Here is a 17,933-nt window from a genome sequence, read left to right on the forward strand (position 1 = left end):
AAACAAAATCATTATGAAAAAACCTCCAAAGAATGGACATGATAAATTACCTCAAATCCTTCACTCAGGTTTGCAATTCAAAGCAAAAAAGCATAGTAACTCCCTACAGACCTTCAGATTACAGTTTATACTTTATACTTACGGAAACGGTCAAGGAAGCATGCAGATTAATGGAGAGCCCAATACTGTAAATCTAGTCAGATGTCAGCAAAACCTCTCTTCCCCCACTCTCAACTCAGTTCGCTTTATATCAGATAAAACACTTCTTTCATATATTGATTTATTTCCAGTTTCTATAATCAGAACAGAGATTCTGCAAGAGCCTCATTCAGAGAATACATGTCTTATTTAAAACAGAAGAATACAAGCAGGAATCTTTCTTATTTACATGTTACCCTTAAAACAGAGTCCCAAGAATCCAGAGTCCAACCCCTATCAAACAGCTAAATCTTATGACCTTATAAAATATTTGGGACATGCACAAGGCAGCTCTTCACAGACTTTGAGTAGACCTTTTTGTGAACTATCTCCTGTTTGACAGCAGGAGGAAGCTAAAATGCAACTGATGGTAGCTTTGGCTCACTATCTGGTGTTGTCAAAATCTGAGAGAAAATTCAAGGACTTCAGAAGTGCCCAAGGACTCTGGTCAGGCCAGACCAGCCCTCTTAGAAATGCCTCCAGCAATGACATCTAACATGCACCAATCTAGACAGCCTAGGCTTTAGGTCCAAGTTCATTTATATGCCCATTTGCAAGACAAAAGATGCTTTATTACTTAGAATTTCCGAAGTCATAGAGGGTTTTCTACCATACAGGCATGACACCTCTGATCTTCTTCTGATAAGACTGAACTCTTAAGTATTGCAAACTACAAATATGATTGGAACAAAATTGCACTATAATACTGCTAAAGGAAATGCAATACATTTTTGAATTAAAAAAATAATTCTTACTTTCTAGGACCTTGTACATTGAAAACCAGTGGTAAGAACTTTAGGTTCAGCTGCCTGAATGCCACCTCCTACAGCAGTGTTACAGCAGCGTTTGGGCAGCAAACACTAGCAGCACATTTGGCTATATGAGTCCATGAAGCCTGAATAGCAGTATTAGAACACTCTGTGAGGAGTACCATAAGTGACTCTTAACAGTTACTCTGAAGAATACTTTAGGTATAGACACTAGAATTGAATGCATATGGATGTGGAATACTGGGGATTTTCATGCAGGAGCACAATTAAATGTTAAATGACAAGTTTTACAGTAGGAAGCTTATGAAAAATGATATATATAGGTTAATGGATTACATAGGACTTGTTGACTGGACATAAAAAATATATGTCAAAAAAGCCTCATTGTAAAGAAAGAACAAGACTTTTCAACCTTGCTGAAAAAAAAAGCATGGTAAGAAACAATGTCAGGATGTTGATATTAGGAAAAAGAATACTCCAAGAGAAGACACTGTTTACTTATAAAGACAGTAATTAATAAGAAAACTGATTACAAACAAAGATATGCTAATCCTTACTTGACGTTTTCAACATCAGGATGTGTCCTTGTAAAAATATATTTAAATCCCATTGCAGGATAAATGCTATAACCAAAAGTTAAAAAATGTTTTTTTCAGCCTCAAAGAAAGTTTGTACATCTTTTTGAGGCGGGACACTGGGCTAAGAGAACACTTTAAAAAAGTATCACTATATTATTGCTTTATCTTTACAGTAACCCCCAGGTAGGCAAACCAGGTCACTGTGAGAGACAGACTACCAAGACAAGTAGACCTTTGGTCTGACACAGCATTTTTCATGCTGTTCATCCCATTTCCTTCAGAGTTTACAAGGACAAGAGGGCAGCTTTGTAAAACCCTGGACATCCTCATAATACTGGCATCTCTGCTTTAGGACATTGAATACTCTAGCTGATAACTCACAGGGCTCAACAATACTTTTCTTGATTACTGCAAGTATATATATATATATTGCTTCTTTCTCTGATACAACAGGCTGTACCAGTCCATTTTCCAGTTTTACCAATTATTTAAGCTGGTACAAAATTCTCTTTACATAGTATGCCAGTGAGCACATCTTTTCAGCTCACTGGACTCACAGTGACAGCCGTGTTTGCATGGGAAGGCATTCTCACCACAGTAAAATTGAGAACAATGTTGAAAGTTCCTTCTGCCTCTACAGTGTAAATCTGTATTAGATGTGATGTGACTGAGGCCCAGCCACATGTGGGTCTCCAGGCTCTGCTGCCAGTTTAGTCTCCCTGCACTTACCTGTGGCACTATTCACTCTCTTAAAAAAGAGATGCTTTGGTATGATGAAGCCATTATGTCCTCTGTGCCAAGTTCAAGCCTTGTACTGGGTAAAGTTAATAGCCTAGGATTATTTTGTTTTGCCTCCTGTATAGCAAGTGTCCCCTTAAGCTTCGTGCTTTAAGAAGCATCACTGTATTTTTCCTGCATTTGATGGTACAAAAAGATGTCGCAATCACAAAACACAAACTAGAACAGAATACAGGAAACAAAAACACAGAAATGAAGTATCACAATGAGAACGAACGTTCATCTTTCTTTGATAGTCTCCTAACAGACCATTAAAATACATTTTCTGAACAAATGTAGTATCCTTCACTTTTGCTTTACTGAAAAATTCTCTGGTTACAAAGTGTTCCTCAAGACAAAAAAGCAAAGTTGTTATCCACTTCACATAATTTCTTTTCAATATCTAGGCACACATACTATTTTTTGTAGCATCTTCCTTCTTCAGTACAGAAGGGGTTACAGTAAAAGAGGCACTCCATCATGCTTCTTGTTGCCCTTCCTACAATTTCCCTTCTCATCCTCTGCCCACTAAGCAGGTCTCCACAACATCCAAAAAATAACAGCGAGAGCATCTGCAGTTTGAAGGACAGCACTAACCTAGTCAATGTCATTATTCAAGAATGATGCTGGCCAGACACACCTCTGCATACCACAATCACAAAGCTAATCTATCATTCAGTAGCACTAGTCCCAGCCTCTAACAAGTTTCTCTCCAGCTCCTGTTTTGCTGCTTTCTCCACTTGTTACTGTACCTTAAAATCATAAATCCATCACGACAGAAACTACATTCTTTTACTTCAATCTTCTCCAGTACTTACCAAACTGGGCATTAATCCTGACTAGAGCTCACTGGAACTACCGGCAACATGCAAAGAACAACTAGAAAACATGCTTCTCTCAGCTTTTGATTTCTCCTTCACTGAGTGTCCATCTTCTCCCTATACACAGAAGTATGTCATTTTGAGATTGGTCACTGCCATCGATGAAAAACTGTTGCAATTGCATGAGGTCCCCAGAGACAAGAAGGGGTTTGTATCTATACGTCACCTTTCTAAAAATACAGGAAAGAGTATTGGTGGAGTGACAGGCTAGTCAGCCCTACCTCAGTCCCCTGCAGCTTCATGAAGCAACCTTTGGAAGCCATTTCTAGGCACCCAAAGGACAAAGAGGTGACTAGGACTAAATGATGGAAAATCAAGCCTATGAACCTGTCTTCTATGATGGAATGATAGGCTCTGAGGATGCGCAGAGGGCAGCGAATGATGTCTCCATTGACTTCAGTAAGCCCCTTGATGCAGTCTCTCACAGCACCCTTATAGCCACATGGGGAGCTATGGACTGGACAGCATCCAGTAAGAAACATCAGAGAAAAGCTGGCGAGGTTAAGCCATCAATGGCTTGAAATCTGCATGATGGCTACTTATGAAAAGCATGCCTTGGAAGGAAATACAGGGATTGATAGTTTTCAGAGATCATTAGTGACCCGGTGGAAAAAGACAGAACATACTCTCAACAAGATCAGAAATAATGACATGTTGAGGAAGTGAGCCACTGATATGCTGCAGGGTGGGGATACCACCAAAAGGGACTTGGACAGATTGGAGAATGAAAAGACAGAAACATCATGAAGTTAACAATTAAAATAGAGTAGTTCAATTGGAAGGGACCTAAAATTAGTAACGAGTGCAACTGACTGACCATTTAGGACTGAACATAAATTAAAGGGCATTGTCCAAATGTCTCTTAAACCCCAACAGGCTTGGGCCATCAACCATCTCTCTAAGAAGCCTGCTCCAGTGTTTGACCACCCTCCCTCTATAAAAGTGTTTCCTAATGTCTAGTCTGAATCTCCCTTGGCACAGCTCTTAACCATTCCCATGTGCCCTGTGACTGGATACCAGGGAGCAGAGACCTCTCTCTCCACTTCCCTCCCTCAGGAAACTGTAGAGAGCAGTCACCTTCTCTCAAACAAGACAAAACCAAATTCACCACTTCCCTCAGGATATGCCTTCCAGCTCTTTCACCAACTTGCCATTTATTACTTGCTCTGTTTTAAAATTACACCATGATCTAATTGAGTGAGGGGATTGTCCCACTCTTCTCTGCACTGGTGCAATCTCACCTCAAGTCCTGTGTGCAGTTTGGGGTGCCACAATATAGGAAAGCTATAAAGCTATTAGAAGGCATCCAAAGAAGGACTAAGAAGATGGAGCTGCTCCTGAACATATTTAGGAATTCCTTTTTAAACCACATCCAGCCTTCTTAGATTCCTTTGCCCTTCGGGACTGGTTCCCAAGGGATTCTGTCAATCTCCTGAACAGGCCGAAGCCTGCCCACTGGAAGTCCATGGTAGAAGTTCTGCTGGTGTCCTTCCTTATTTCACCCAGTACTGAAAACTTTAACATTTCACAGTCACTATGCCCAAGACAGCCACCAACCACCACATCACCCACTGGACCTGTTTGGTTGGACTTGATAATCCCTTTGGGTCCCTTCCCACTCAGGATATTCTATGATTCTATGATTGAAAGGACTTTAAATGCCTTTCACTAGCACCCAGTATGATCTCCTCTACACTTTTTCCAGGTACTGGGCTAGACTAGCAGGTCGGTGTTTCTTGGGTCTCGCTTCATGCCCTTCTTGTAAACTAGAATAATGCTGAGTGGATTTTAGTCAGCATAGACCTTTCCCAGACTCCCAAAACCTTTGGTAGGGACTGAGAGAGGGCATGCTACAACAACCACTAGCTCCCTCAGTACTCTGGGATGAATCCCACCTGGCCTCATAGACTTACAAACATTCAACTGGTCCCTTACAATCTCCGTGTACACAAACAAAGTCACTATTCCCACAGTAACAGTCCTCCAAATCAGAAGACAGAGCAGCCCAAGGTCTGTCAGTATTATAATGAGACCAAGGCAAAAAAAAGTACTGAATGCCCCCACTTTTTCTTCACTCCAATTTGTCAGGTGATCATCTATAACAAATATCAATGTTTTCCTTAGACTTCCTCTTGCTATTTAAGTACTTCAAAAAGCCTTGCTTGCCTGACACAACAGTTCTGGCTAGTTTCAACTCTAATTAAGTTTTGGTCTTTCATATCTTCTCCCTGTATACGTGAACTACAGCTCTGTAATTTTTCTGTGAAGCTTGACCTTGCTTCCAGAGATCATAGAATCTCTTTCTCTTCCTGAGATTCAAGAGGAGTTCCCTGTTAAGCTGGTCTTCTGCATGGCTTGTTTGACTTTCAACACAGAGACATCACTTGCTCTTGTGCTTTTAAAAGGTGATTCCTAAAAACTGACCAGACTCAAGGAACAGCACACTAGTAACTAGCTCACTGAGTCGCCTAAAGTTATCTCTACTGAATTCCAGGGTAGGAACCTTGCTGACCGTTTTCCTCATTACATCAAAAATTTTAAAATAACCTATTTCATGATCCTGTGGCAAAAGCAGCCACCTACCATGATATCTCTCAAAAGTCCTTCTTTATTAATAAATAACAGGTTTAGGAGGGGATCTTTCCTAGTTGGTTGAGTACTTGTGACTACAAATTATCTTCAACATACTTCAGGAATTTCCCATACTTGCTTGTCACGGTAGTATGGTATTCCCAGATCCTGTCTGTGAAGTTGAAGTGTCCCATAAGGACAAGGAGAAAGACAAACTGAAAAAAGACTGGGTAGTCCTGGTGGACAAAAAGTGGAATACGAGTGAGCTGCGTATCTTTGAAGTAATAATCACACACTGGACCATCTTCACAGTAGCATAGCTACTAAGTCAAGGCATGTTATTACTCCTTTCTACTCAAGTAATCCACATGGGAAGCAGTATCCTTCACACTGAGTACTGTGTGAGCAGAGTGAGTTCTAAGAAATCTGCCTTAGATGAAAAAAAGAGGCAAAACAATGGACTTATTTTATTCATCTAAGAATGTTCTAGATACTACAATCTGTATCAAGTTACTGAAGTCTGAAGATATATTTTGATAAATACCCTAGAGCAACAAGATACATGATCCATTTAGGTTGCCAAACACTCAGGAGAATCAAATTTGGTTGAGAATTTGACTGATTTGTAAATGGACTCTAACCTAGAAATAGAAAAGACAGGGCAGCTGCAATAATTGGAATCCCCTGGAACTTCCAGAAAGTTGCCACGGCAGGAAGTGCGGATTGTCAAGACACTGCCACAGCTGCTCTTCAGTACTACCACAGGTACAATCTGCCTTTAAAGGCAAGAAATATCTCCTAGGAGCTTACAACCTAAGTAAGGGCTTAACCAGATAACACTACTACTGACCTCAATAGGAAAATACGGTAAATTCTCTTTCCCTGCACCCAGAGAAAAATCACATAAAGCATTGCAACACACCCCTCCACCACCACAATGACATGAAGGCTCTTGATTCCCTAACACCTTTCTTGAAAAAGCTTTTACAGCATCCTGACATAACAGAGGAGAAAAAACTATTTGGACAATACTCAAGAATACTCAGAATGTAGCAAGATATATCACAATTGATTTTTAAAAGGGAATACAATGGCTAAAATTGTATATAAATAAAATAAATTGTATTTATTGCATAAAGCTGAATGGGCAGTAATCTGAGTAAATCTGTTGAACAGACTCAAACCATGAGGCCGTGGAGGATACTCCATGAGATCAAAACCAGTCAATTTCACAAATGCTCTTTTAGGGAACCACTCATTATCATTACAACAGCATGCAGTTTAGATTACAAGGCTTCAAATCCCAAATTTTATCTGCAAGTTGTCAGGAGAACATTATCACTTTTCCCATTCACTGTATTCATGAGTACTAGATAGTCAAGCTACTACTCTTCAGGTTTACCTTCTCTTCAGATGTTTTAGATTACAGGCCCTCCAGTGCTGAAACTTACCATGTTACTCCTTAGGCATCATTGTTCAAAACAGCTACAAATAAGACAAAGCCATGACAACTTTAAAACAGGAACACTACTTCCTTTATAAACTGTTACAGCTTGTCCTGTAATCCAAACTGACTTCTGTATTCCTTCATTAAGGTAAAAAGGGTTTCCCTGTTCTAATTACTTCTAAAATGTACTACCCCAAATAAAAAAAAAAGAAAAAAAAGTTTTGAGAAGGATTTATAGAGACAGATCTGACAGTTTGCTTGTACTGCAAAATATAAATCCAATTTGGATGTCTCCCCAAGAATAAGTAGGTATTAGGGGATCAGACATAGTGTGCATGTAACATAACTAACTATATCTGTCAATCATGATTTAGCAAGTCATTCAGTTTGTTTTCTGTATATTATGACCATTTCCCATTTTAATACACAGCTAAAATAAATCACTGCTTCATATTTCCCCAATCAAATCTGTCCCTCAGTCACTTGATTCATAAGAGAACAGAACACTGCAAAATCAATAAAATCACACAAATTTTGCCGTCTGCTTAAGAGTGCTAGATGCACTGCCACAATCAAAACAGACTTTACAAGTTTAAACAGTCCTGTCTGAAAGCTCCACATGAGGAAAGCAAAAAGTTCTATTCATAGAAATAGGACTTAAAGAACTTAAGAAGCTGTGAGGCCACCTGTTCCTTGGTACATGCTATACAGGTATATAGTCTGAAAACACAGTCCAAGATAAGCTCCAGAGTTATTACAGAGAGGAAAGAAATCCCTGTCCATATATTCTGCAACACAGAAGGTAACAGCAGACCAAGTGGAAGTTCCATGAAGAGAATCTCTTTAGTGTACACTGCAGTGTAATGTGCAATCATCAGCAGCTGGAGACACCTCCAGTAGGCATAGCAGACAATACTTTTGAAGGAAGAGGAAGCATGATACAGGAGTCTGATCTATACCTGTAACGCTCTGAACTCAGGTGACACTTTAAATAGCTTTTTTGTTCAGTGGCATGTTAACTTCAACAAGCATCCTTTAGAAACACTAACAGATATTTTGAAATTTATACACTGAGATACAGATGTTTTGTATACGGCAACAATATTCAAGGCTCCAGATTTCTATCCAGGACACCAACTTGCACATTTGCATTCAAGCAGTTCTCCCAAATCCTTATCCAGCAGGAGGTTTAGGAATGAGCATGCAATACACAATAAAGACTGAAGACATTCAGAACAAGGGAGAAGGAAAAAGTCGAATGGATAATGCTGCCAGTGAGCTAATGGCACTTTCTACATAGACAAGCACCATATTTGCTTTGCCAGAAGCAACATGATTTCAGTCTGTTAGCACATGGCCAGAAAACATTCTGCTAATACAGGATTCAGATTCCATGTTTCCCTCCTCATTCCCCAGCCAAGAAATCCTTCTGGTCTGGAAGCAAGCAGATGGAGATTTCTGCCTCCCTGAATGGCAGTGGGACTTTCACCCTGAAAATGCCAAATACACAAACAAGCAACATGTCCGGGGGTGAATAAAGATCTGAAAACCCAAAAGAACCTGTACATGACCCATTACATATGAGCTGGAATCAGGGAAAGAGATGAATTCATAATAAATACAGTGATAGCAGGAAAATTTCTAAAAGCCACTGCAGTCCCAACACTGATTACCTTTTCTTAAGCATAGATTCACAAACATGATTTAGGTGTGTGAGGCACACAGACCAGCCTGGATGATGGCACATATCACACACCAATACTGAAGATACCACTACTGCCAAACAAGATGTTTGGTGCAGACAAACACCAGAATCAAACACTTCCAAAATCGAGCAATGCTTTACAGTTGCAATGCTTCCTTTCAGCTGTATCCAGGGCTCTTCTCTGGTGGCATTTTAAAAAAGTTACTGGAGGCAGGAGTAGCAGATTTCTCAGCTGCTGGTATTTTCCCCGTCCACTCAGAGTTCTGGGATCTCAAGGATGGTGTTGCTGGTAGCTCTGATTCTGCTGCATCCATGTGGACAGATAAAGTTGCTGGAATATAAAATTGCAGGAAAGGGGGAACAATAAGAAAGGAAAAAAAAAAGTTAGAACAACTAACTTCATGGCAAACCCCTCATATACATAAAATTTCATTTATAAGAATATTATTTATTGAATTTCTAAAAGTTCTTCATCCAAATTCCTCTGAAACAGAGGTTCTTGAAAGCATTAACAATTTTGCTCTAATGATTCATACATCCAAAACTCTAAGTTCACAGTCCACTAACTAGTTCCCTTAGTCAGAGTTCCTGTTGAAAATCAAAGGTTTTATCTGTCCCATATTTAAAGTGAATCAATTCACAATCATTCATCTTAAAATAACTTGGACTCCTTGCAAAGACTCAATTAACTCTCTACTTGAGACTTTCAAAGTCTCTGAAGATGCGGCAAATTTCAGGTTGCTAAGCTCCTCTAAAGAGGAAAACACACCTCTCTTCACCCAGTAAGGGCAGTACCATGAACCTCCACATACATCCAAAGTGGTAAATCAGGATATTATGACAAGAAACTACTTGCCAAACTAGGTTGAAATCCATTCTCATTTTCTCAATACAACCACTGCTTCAAAATGGGACAGGCTATAATAGCCAGAGAGATTTGCAGATCCATAGCTAAACCCAACAGTTGCCCAAATTTCCAGAAGGATTGCCAAAAACCTAGAGATATGAGAGTTCACTCCAATTCTCAGTATCCTGAATCACTCAATCCTCACAAGCAGAACAGAGCCAGGTAAAGAAGAGTAATTACCACAGGAGTCTTTGGGACAAACAGAATTTTTTAAACGAGTAACTACTTCAATACAAAATACATCTCTTCATTGTAGTCTCACAACAGATAATAGTTGTTTGTGTGTTTTAATTACAAGTTGCATCTGCTGCTCTGTAGTGGATGAAGGATAAAGAGGCCACAGCAAGCCTCAACTAGAGGACAGATTGCTTTGAAGTTTAAATAAAAAGTCAGTTCAATGCTTGAGGTTCCACATTCAGTAGATCTGGAACCCAAACAAGGCTGATTTTGTAAATCCAAAACGGTGAGTCATTCCCATACAGCTACAACACAGCTGACAAAAGTATCTTGCAATTTTCCATCCAGCCCATCATCTTCCTCTCTCTGAAGGTCATATGAAATGTGAAAAAAACCCCAACAACTAAGTCAGTCCTTAAACTCACAATCACCACCAATGCTACATTATGCACTCCTTGCTAGCAGCCTCCACACTCAGGCTCTCCATCTTTCTTCATAAAAAGAGAAAAAGAAAAGGACTGAAACTGGCTTCTTGTTTCTGGGTATGGCAAAGAGTGAATAATTAGCAAGAAATAGAAGAGGGAAAATTCACCAAATTGCTATTACTCATCAGACTGTTCTCTGATAAGCAGTTTCACAGGCTGCTAACTATCAACTTTTTTACAATCTAAGTGTGAATACATGCCAAGGCAGACAAAAATCTATTTATGCAGATTTTTACCCTGGACTCACAGTAATAGCTGATTAGGACAGCTACTGTTACTGTGTGCACTGCTACATACATAGAGTATTAAACCACACAAACATTAAAAACATCAGTGTAAAACTGGTAGTTGTTCACCATTTATGACACAACCATCTGTACTTGTGGCCTATTCTGACAAATGAAGCCAGATGAGACAGTCATTTCAAACCAGAGAATAACTTCCAAGAGAATAACATTTTATGCAGTATGTTTTAGACAAGCTCTACTGTGCCACTGAGGATATTATTCCAAATCTACTGTACTGCAATGGAAAGTAACTAAACACAGGGACACTATCCAAGCCTTCTAAGTCTCAGATCACTGAAAGGTCAAAGGACCTTTACCACCATGGACCTTCTTCCTCCCTAGGCACTGGCTGTTGGTCACTGAGTTGGATGAATCTCTGGTCTAATCCAGTACAGTCAGCCTTAACTTCCTCCAGATTTTCTTATTCTATGGCCAAACTACCCCAGCCAGATTTTTGTTCTTATCAGGTAAAGGCCTCATGCTTTAGGGCTCATACTGTTCAAATGTGTAGTGTGGAAAACATTAATTTTCAGTCTCTCTGAATATTTGCATAAGTTTGCCCAACTTAATTTTGACAAAAGTAATTTCCTGAAGTGCAAATTAATTCTGAATTTTCTACCCACTTTGTGTTGTTCTCAACAGCTCAATTATGGTATTTAGGCCAGTTAGCCTCAAAGAGCAGGATTAATACCAGAACTTTAATACTACAGCAATACAATAGAGACCCAAGGCACTTCTACAGTAATGCAGTTTTTTGATGTTCATGCAAGGGTCTCTGGGAAAAGATACTTTACCAGAACTCACAAATACTCACAGTCACGAAAGTATGTGAGAAGACATGGAATAAATTTAGTTCCTTGGTTCCCGAATAAATATTATCTCTAGCTGCTTTTTCTCATTTCTACACTGAGGAGGGAAATAGCACCCACATCTCATCTGCCTTTTATTAGCATCTTCTGATTTCCGTCAAATTCAACTCAAAACTTTCTGTGGATGGTGGGGGGGGTGAGGCGACAGGGGAAGATTTGTAGCTGCATGTTTAAGAAAGAAGCTAAATTCATCACAATGACAGGGGATAGTGTTGGCAGAGATTTGAGCTATTTATTCTTTTAGGAAAATCCTATAAAGAATGACACGAGGAAGCCTCTATCTGCAGTCTTGTTCATCACACTGGTGAGGAGTCCGATAACAGATGTATGCAGTAGCGTGATTTAGTGCCGGGAGCTGGCCCCTGATGTGTATTAATACAGCGGCAAAGCGGAACGAGCCCCTCTTCATCACTCATCTCTATAAAAGAGGTGGAATCCGAGATGGCCCGATGTTCGGCAGAGCAAGCCCATTTGTTCTGCTGACTGATGAAGCCAGCTCAGGCTGTGTCCTTCACCTCCACGGGGCACTCAGGTTGCAAAAAAGGAGATCAGTGAAGCAGGACCTGGTCAACAAGTGAGACGAGAGCAGTTGGACTCAGTGAAGGAGCTATTTAAAGGTGAAGAAATCCAGCACTCTGTGTCTGCATGACAGGCACAGGCCTGTATTCTGATTTACCTGTGCTTCACCTTTTGCAGAAGGAAAATACCACAAACATAAAAAGCCTCAGAAGTGAAAAAAGTGAGACTGCCATGACTCCTCAGGCACATGTGAACCCCACTATATGGCATTTATATGGGGGTGAGTAGATGCATGGCAAGGGAGAAAAATCTTTATCTCATCAATATCCAACAAACGTAAGAGTGTCCAATTAATTCTACATTATTGCAGAATAATACTATGTATCTTTTTAGGCATTAGTAATTGCATAACAAAATCTCCTTTGACAGAAATAACATCAGATTCCAGAAGTTTCCAAGTTATGTGTCCAGGTTGTGCTTCAGCTGTAATTGGGACTCTGTAGCAGAACATCACTTAGGATACAACTTCTGTTATCCAGTCATAAAAGTTTCTTTCCACAAGTCAGTATTGCAGCAAACCCTGCCCACAGCTGTTCACTTGGCTGAGGATATTTCTAAACAGGATCTCAGGAAGAGATCTTTACCATTGCTGGCCCTTAAAGACTCTGCAGACCTTGTCTCTTGATGATCAGCATAAGCATGCTGCCCACACTCTACTGTAAACCACACTTCTTCCTTATTTCATAATACATAACAATCCTCTCTCCCTCATCCATTGTAAGAAAGCTTCCCAAACCCTTGTTCTATTTCCAGAGATAAATTCCACTTCAGATGCACTCTCAACTCTTCAAAAAGCGTTCACTATAAAATTTGCCTCATCAGGTAAGTATAACTTAAATAGTACTTTGAAACATGTAGGCATGGAAACAGAAGCTCTCCTTATAGAAAGTGACCAGCAATGCTATACATAATGCATTCTGAATAATGGATAAATGGACAGGTAACAGGGGACAGTGAGACATCAGCACTCATACCAAGAAAATCTGGTATTCCAGTGCTAAGATTCTGTGGTTTCAGATACTATCCCTTTACTACAGAAGTTCAAATATCTCAAAATGGAATACCCAAAAGCCAGGAAAGAATAACCTAAATAAATAATCAGTAATAGATTAAACTTTTGCTGAACAACAGATAATTAATGTTCTTTTCTCTTCTTGTTTTTTAGCACAGAACCTTTGCAACAGTTTGCAATCCAGATCAGTGGCCTGGAGAGAAAGCTCAGCTTTCTTCCCTACTTCATTATTCTGTCTATCCACCAGCCCAAGGAAGAAACACAAACTTCCTCCTATTAATCATCAGTTTATTTGGTCTTCCCCACTGTTTTTACATCTCTATTTTTTCCATCATCTTACCCACTACCTTGTTATTGGATTACAAGAAGAGTTATTAATAAACTAGTTGGAAGAACATGTATCATTGGATAGCTGCAAGATAGGGTAAGGTGAAAGGACAGAAAGAAACATCCTAAAACCCACTGTGTTCATCAGATTAAAGCTTTTGCATATTCTGATGACTAATCAATGACGTTTCAGAAATCTGCCACATGAAAATAGACCAGCATTTTAATGACTACATCCCCATAACAAGAAAAAACTATTTTCATTCAAAAGAATAACACAACCCACAAGGAGTAAGTGGTTTCACCCAATGATGTCTCAAAAATTGCCAGATTTTTGCTCCTGTGAAAGTGTCTACAAAAACCCCAATCAAGGGCATCAGAGCCACCAGCTAATGCCAGCCCAATACTGAAGGAACACTCTGTGCATCAACTGCCTATCATGAGAACTGCATCATTTGGGACAGTGGAAATAACACCTTATGAAGAAGCAAATTACTATTCACAGTAACGTGAAGCACTGCAAATTATATTAACTCAACATTGCTACATTGCCAAAAAATTGTTTAGTAGGCAGCTTTTGGTGCTATGCAAAACCATGATATGCCCTCTCACACGTTACATTAGCTTCAAACCAAAGTAATGCTACCTTTGCCTATGGTGCTTTGCTCAAAGGGGCATGACTATAAAAACACTGGCAGGTTACCTGAGGTTGGGCTAGACATGGAGGCTGCAGCTGGCTTTCGCTTCCTCTTGATGTCCCTTGAACATGGTGGTCCCAGGTGGACATTTGCTTGCCTATGGAGAAAATAAAACTAATTAAACTCAGATCCAATATCACATTTCTGTAAGACTGACCAGTCACCTCCAGCTCCTACCTTCCCATCTGCTTCTTAACTAATACGTAGCACAACCCAAAAGTTTCTCAGGGAGTTCTGCTCACATTCTTTGTCAATATAAACTATGCTCCCATTTCCTTTAAGAGCTCACACATAGACTGCCCAGAAGAATAATTATTTATTAGAATTTAAAGCCTTTAACCTTCTGTGTTTGTATTAATTCCAAATTAACTCCTTGCATACATAAAGATGTAATCAAGCAGTGATATCACATGTGTCCTACTATTACTTCTATGGAAGAAAAACAAATGTCTGCAAGATTGCTCTTTATGTAAACTGTGTGATATTTGCTCCTTAGTCAGAAATTATTTTGCAATCTGTTTGGTACCGTAGAATCATCTTAAAATGTACCTATAATGCCAAATGTCCACGCCTGCTGTTTCTATTACAGCAGTAAGTTCGTAAATTTAGCAATGCAAAACTGCCTCGTGCTTTTAAAATCACTGTTTCCTTATTAAAGTGCTGTGCAAACAGCTGAATCTGACTTATGGCAGCCTTGTTGCACCTCTAAACTGGCTGAAAGGCTTAAACTGTTCTGTTAATATCAACTGTTAAGTCTGAAGCCTACTGATGGTCATTTCAGTTTAATCATTTGCCAATTAAGAAGAAACCTGTATTGCTGGAACTGACTTGAGCTGAGAGCTCCTCAAAGTCATGTACCTGTAGGAAGCAGAGAAGTTTAATTCAGAAATAACAGTCTGCAGCAGACCAGAGAATTTCCTCAAATACCATCCATAATGAATATAAAGACATAATTCAGCAATGGCATTGGGTTCAAATCCCTTCTTTGTCCAATATAACAGACTTCCCTTGTCAAGTTCCTTGGTCACTCTTATCATGAGATCTGATGTGCAAAATGCAGAACAACAGTGCAAATAAAATCAGTTAAAGACTGTGAGGAACTTACATGATGTAAAATTTGTAACCCTACAAATTTTGATGATTAAGTGCTGAAAAGCTTCAGCGTCTTCAAATCTTGTTACTTTGACTTTAAAAAAAAATCCTGCAAGTTTAACAAACACTTTTATCACATACTAAAGCCTTTGAAATATAAAAAATGAAAACTTCATGGGTATTTATTTTCATGACAAAAATCTATTTAAAAAAACAAACATATTTACAATATGTATCATTTGAGATGCTGTACTGATGCAAAAACAAATTGTCCTCTTGTATCTATACAGAACAGTGCAGGGACCACAAAGAAATTCCTATACTAGTCCAGTCTATAAATTGTTTGAATGCTGCTGGGTCTATCTATTTACCTGAAAAAAAAAGTGCAACCATGAAAAAAAAAAAAAAGGAAATACCTACTGTTCCATCTTCTCAACTAAAATTCAAAAGTTCTACAAGAAGCCTGTAAGATCTGTCCTCTAAATCTGACATTGAAGAACAGCTTCAAAAAATTTTAAATAGTGCTACGTTTCACAGACAGCCAGTTTTTCAAATGTGGGATCACATATTAATACAACCAGACAAAGAAGTCTCCTGAGGGGATCGAGTGTATTCTCAGTAAACTCACCACAACCAAGTGCTGGGTCCTTCACTTTGCCCACAACAACCCCATTCATCACTGCAGGCTGGGGGAAAGGTGGTTGGAAAATGGCCCAGAGGAAAAGGTCCTGGGGGTGCTGATCAACAGAAGCTGAACGTGAGCCAGTGTGTGCCCAGGTGGCCAAGGCCAGCGGCACCATGGCCTGGATCAAGAATATTGTGGCCAGTTGAACCTGAGAGGGGATCATTCCCCTGTACTTGGGCAGGCTGCACCTCAAGTCCTGTGCTCAGTTCTGGGCCCCTCACTACAAAGGACACTGAGGTGCTGGAGCATATCCAGAGAAGGGCAGTGGAGCTGGGGAAGGGTCCAGAGCACAAGACCTGAGAGGAGCAGCTGAGGAAGATGGGGTTGTTTAGCCTGGGGGAAGGAAAGCTCAGGGAAGATCATATTGCTCTCTGCAACTACCTAAAAGGAGGGCGTAGCCAGGTGGGGGTCAGTCTCATCTCCCAGTCAACTGGCAGAAGAATGAGAAGACATAGCCTCGTGCTGTACCAGGGGTGGCTCAGGATGGATATCAGGAGGACTTTCTTCAGGGAAAGAGTTGTCAAACATTGGAATGAGCTGCTCAGGGAGGTGGTTAGAGAAACCATCCCTGGAGGGAAAAAGCTTTCAAAAATAGTGGCACATCTACAGAATGCACATTCAAATCTCATGTTTGTATATCAAAGTGACTCACCTATAAGTAACTTTGTAAATGCTAAAAACTGCTTTTGTACATGACTATTATACTGGCTATACAGTGTTTCAACATAGCTTTAACCATGTATTCGGAAACATCTAAACACATAGACTGAAGAAAAGATTCAGTTTTTTATTTTACATCAGTGTCACAGTATTAGATTACTAACTGCAAGATTATTATATAATTGTATATAATAATCCAATTAATTTTAAATAATATAACAACAAAAATAATTTTTAAATGTTCCCTTTCTAATTTTATGAACTTACATCAACATTAGCCAGTTGATCCTAGGTGGAAAAGCACTATGGACTAGGAAAGAAGTATGTACTATAATTTCCAAGAGACTTTATGCAATTTTTCCCAGCTCACAAATGTTACAGCTAGATTTTGCATAAAAGCTCCTGGCTCTCAGTGATACACTCGAACATCTACCCTTACACAAAGGGTAAAAAACAGAAAAATGAAAACAGAAGAATCTCAAAATCCCTTCTTGTAGTGCAAGTAAAGGTAAATCATACTTCAGGTGAAGACTACTAGCAAGAATGCTGTATGTAGTAGCCCTGCCTCTAAGATACAAAGGCTCAGAGGTCATAAATTGTCTCTGTAACATGTTTATGTTTTTCTTTCCGGTTTATCCCTTATTGATCACCCACACTTCAGTTAGTAAATCAGGAACCTATTGATTATTCACTGGCTCTGACTGACCCAGTGGTAAAAGTGTCATTTCAAGTGGATGGCGCACTTTACAGGCACCATAAATCTGCAGGGAATCTCCAGGTGGTAAGTACCTTGGGAGAGAGAAGAGCAGAAGACTACATTCAGGGATGATAGTCCTCATTAAGGCCTGGACAGAAAGGATGTTTGAGGTATAACTTATGAAATATGGAGATTTTTGGTAGATAGCACACTTTTCAATGTAAATTTCTAATCACTAGCTTGCATGAAGGTCTATATCAGTGAGATAATAGAATTTGTGAATCCCAGTTTAACAGTAGACTCCTATAGACTCCTACAACACCACCACTAGGACAGTCAAGTCAAGGATATGCACAGCACCTAAAACAGCAGTGACTAGGCTAAATTATAAAATGTGAAAATATCACAAGTTGCAATGATGAATTAGTTCTCCTTCCAAAGCTGAATTTTAACAACTCTTCTGAACAGTTAAAAATTACTCTAAAGTAGACTAGAACAGGAAAGGCTGACAGAAAATGCATATTTGTGCAT

The 17,933-nt window shown here is 39.5% G+C and overlaps 1 protein-coding gene across 12 annotated transcripts in view; it reads right to left on the reverse strand.

Annotated features, from left to right (window-relative positions):
- Nucleotides 1–263: 263 nt before the first annotated feature.
- GPATCH2L (G-patch domain containing 2 like) overlaps nt 264–17,933 on the reverse strand; it is a 40,622-nt gene continuing 22,952 nt past the window's right edge. For 11 of the 12 annotated variants that reach the window (XM_064423793.1, XM_064423792.1, XM_064423790.1 and 8 more), the window contains 2 exons: nt 14,274–14,365; nt 264–9,258 (listed from right to left, as the gene is read on the reverse strand). In XM_064423793.1, the coding sequence (XP_064279863.1) occupies nt 9,086–9,258; nt 14,274–14,365 (265 nt within the window). In that variant the 3' untranslated portion in view covers nt 264–9,085. Of the gene's footprint in view, nt 9,259–12,039; nt 12,216–14,273; nt 14,366–17,933 lie in introns of those variants that run through there. The other variant, XM_064423798.1, reaches the window with a different exon arrangement.

The sequence above is a fragment of the Passer domesticus genome, chromosome 6 (assembly GCF_036417665.1).
Source record: "Passer domesticus isolate bPasDom1 chromosome 6, bPasDom1.hap1, whole genome shotgun sequence".
Taxonomy (NCBI): Eukaryota; Metazoa; Chordata; class Aves; order Passeriformes; family Passeridae; genus Passer; species Passer domesticus.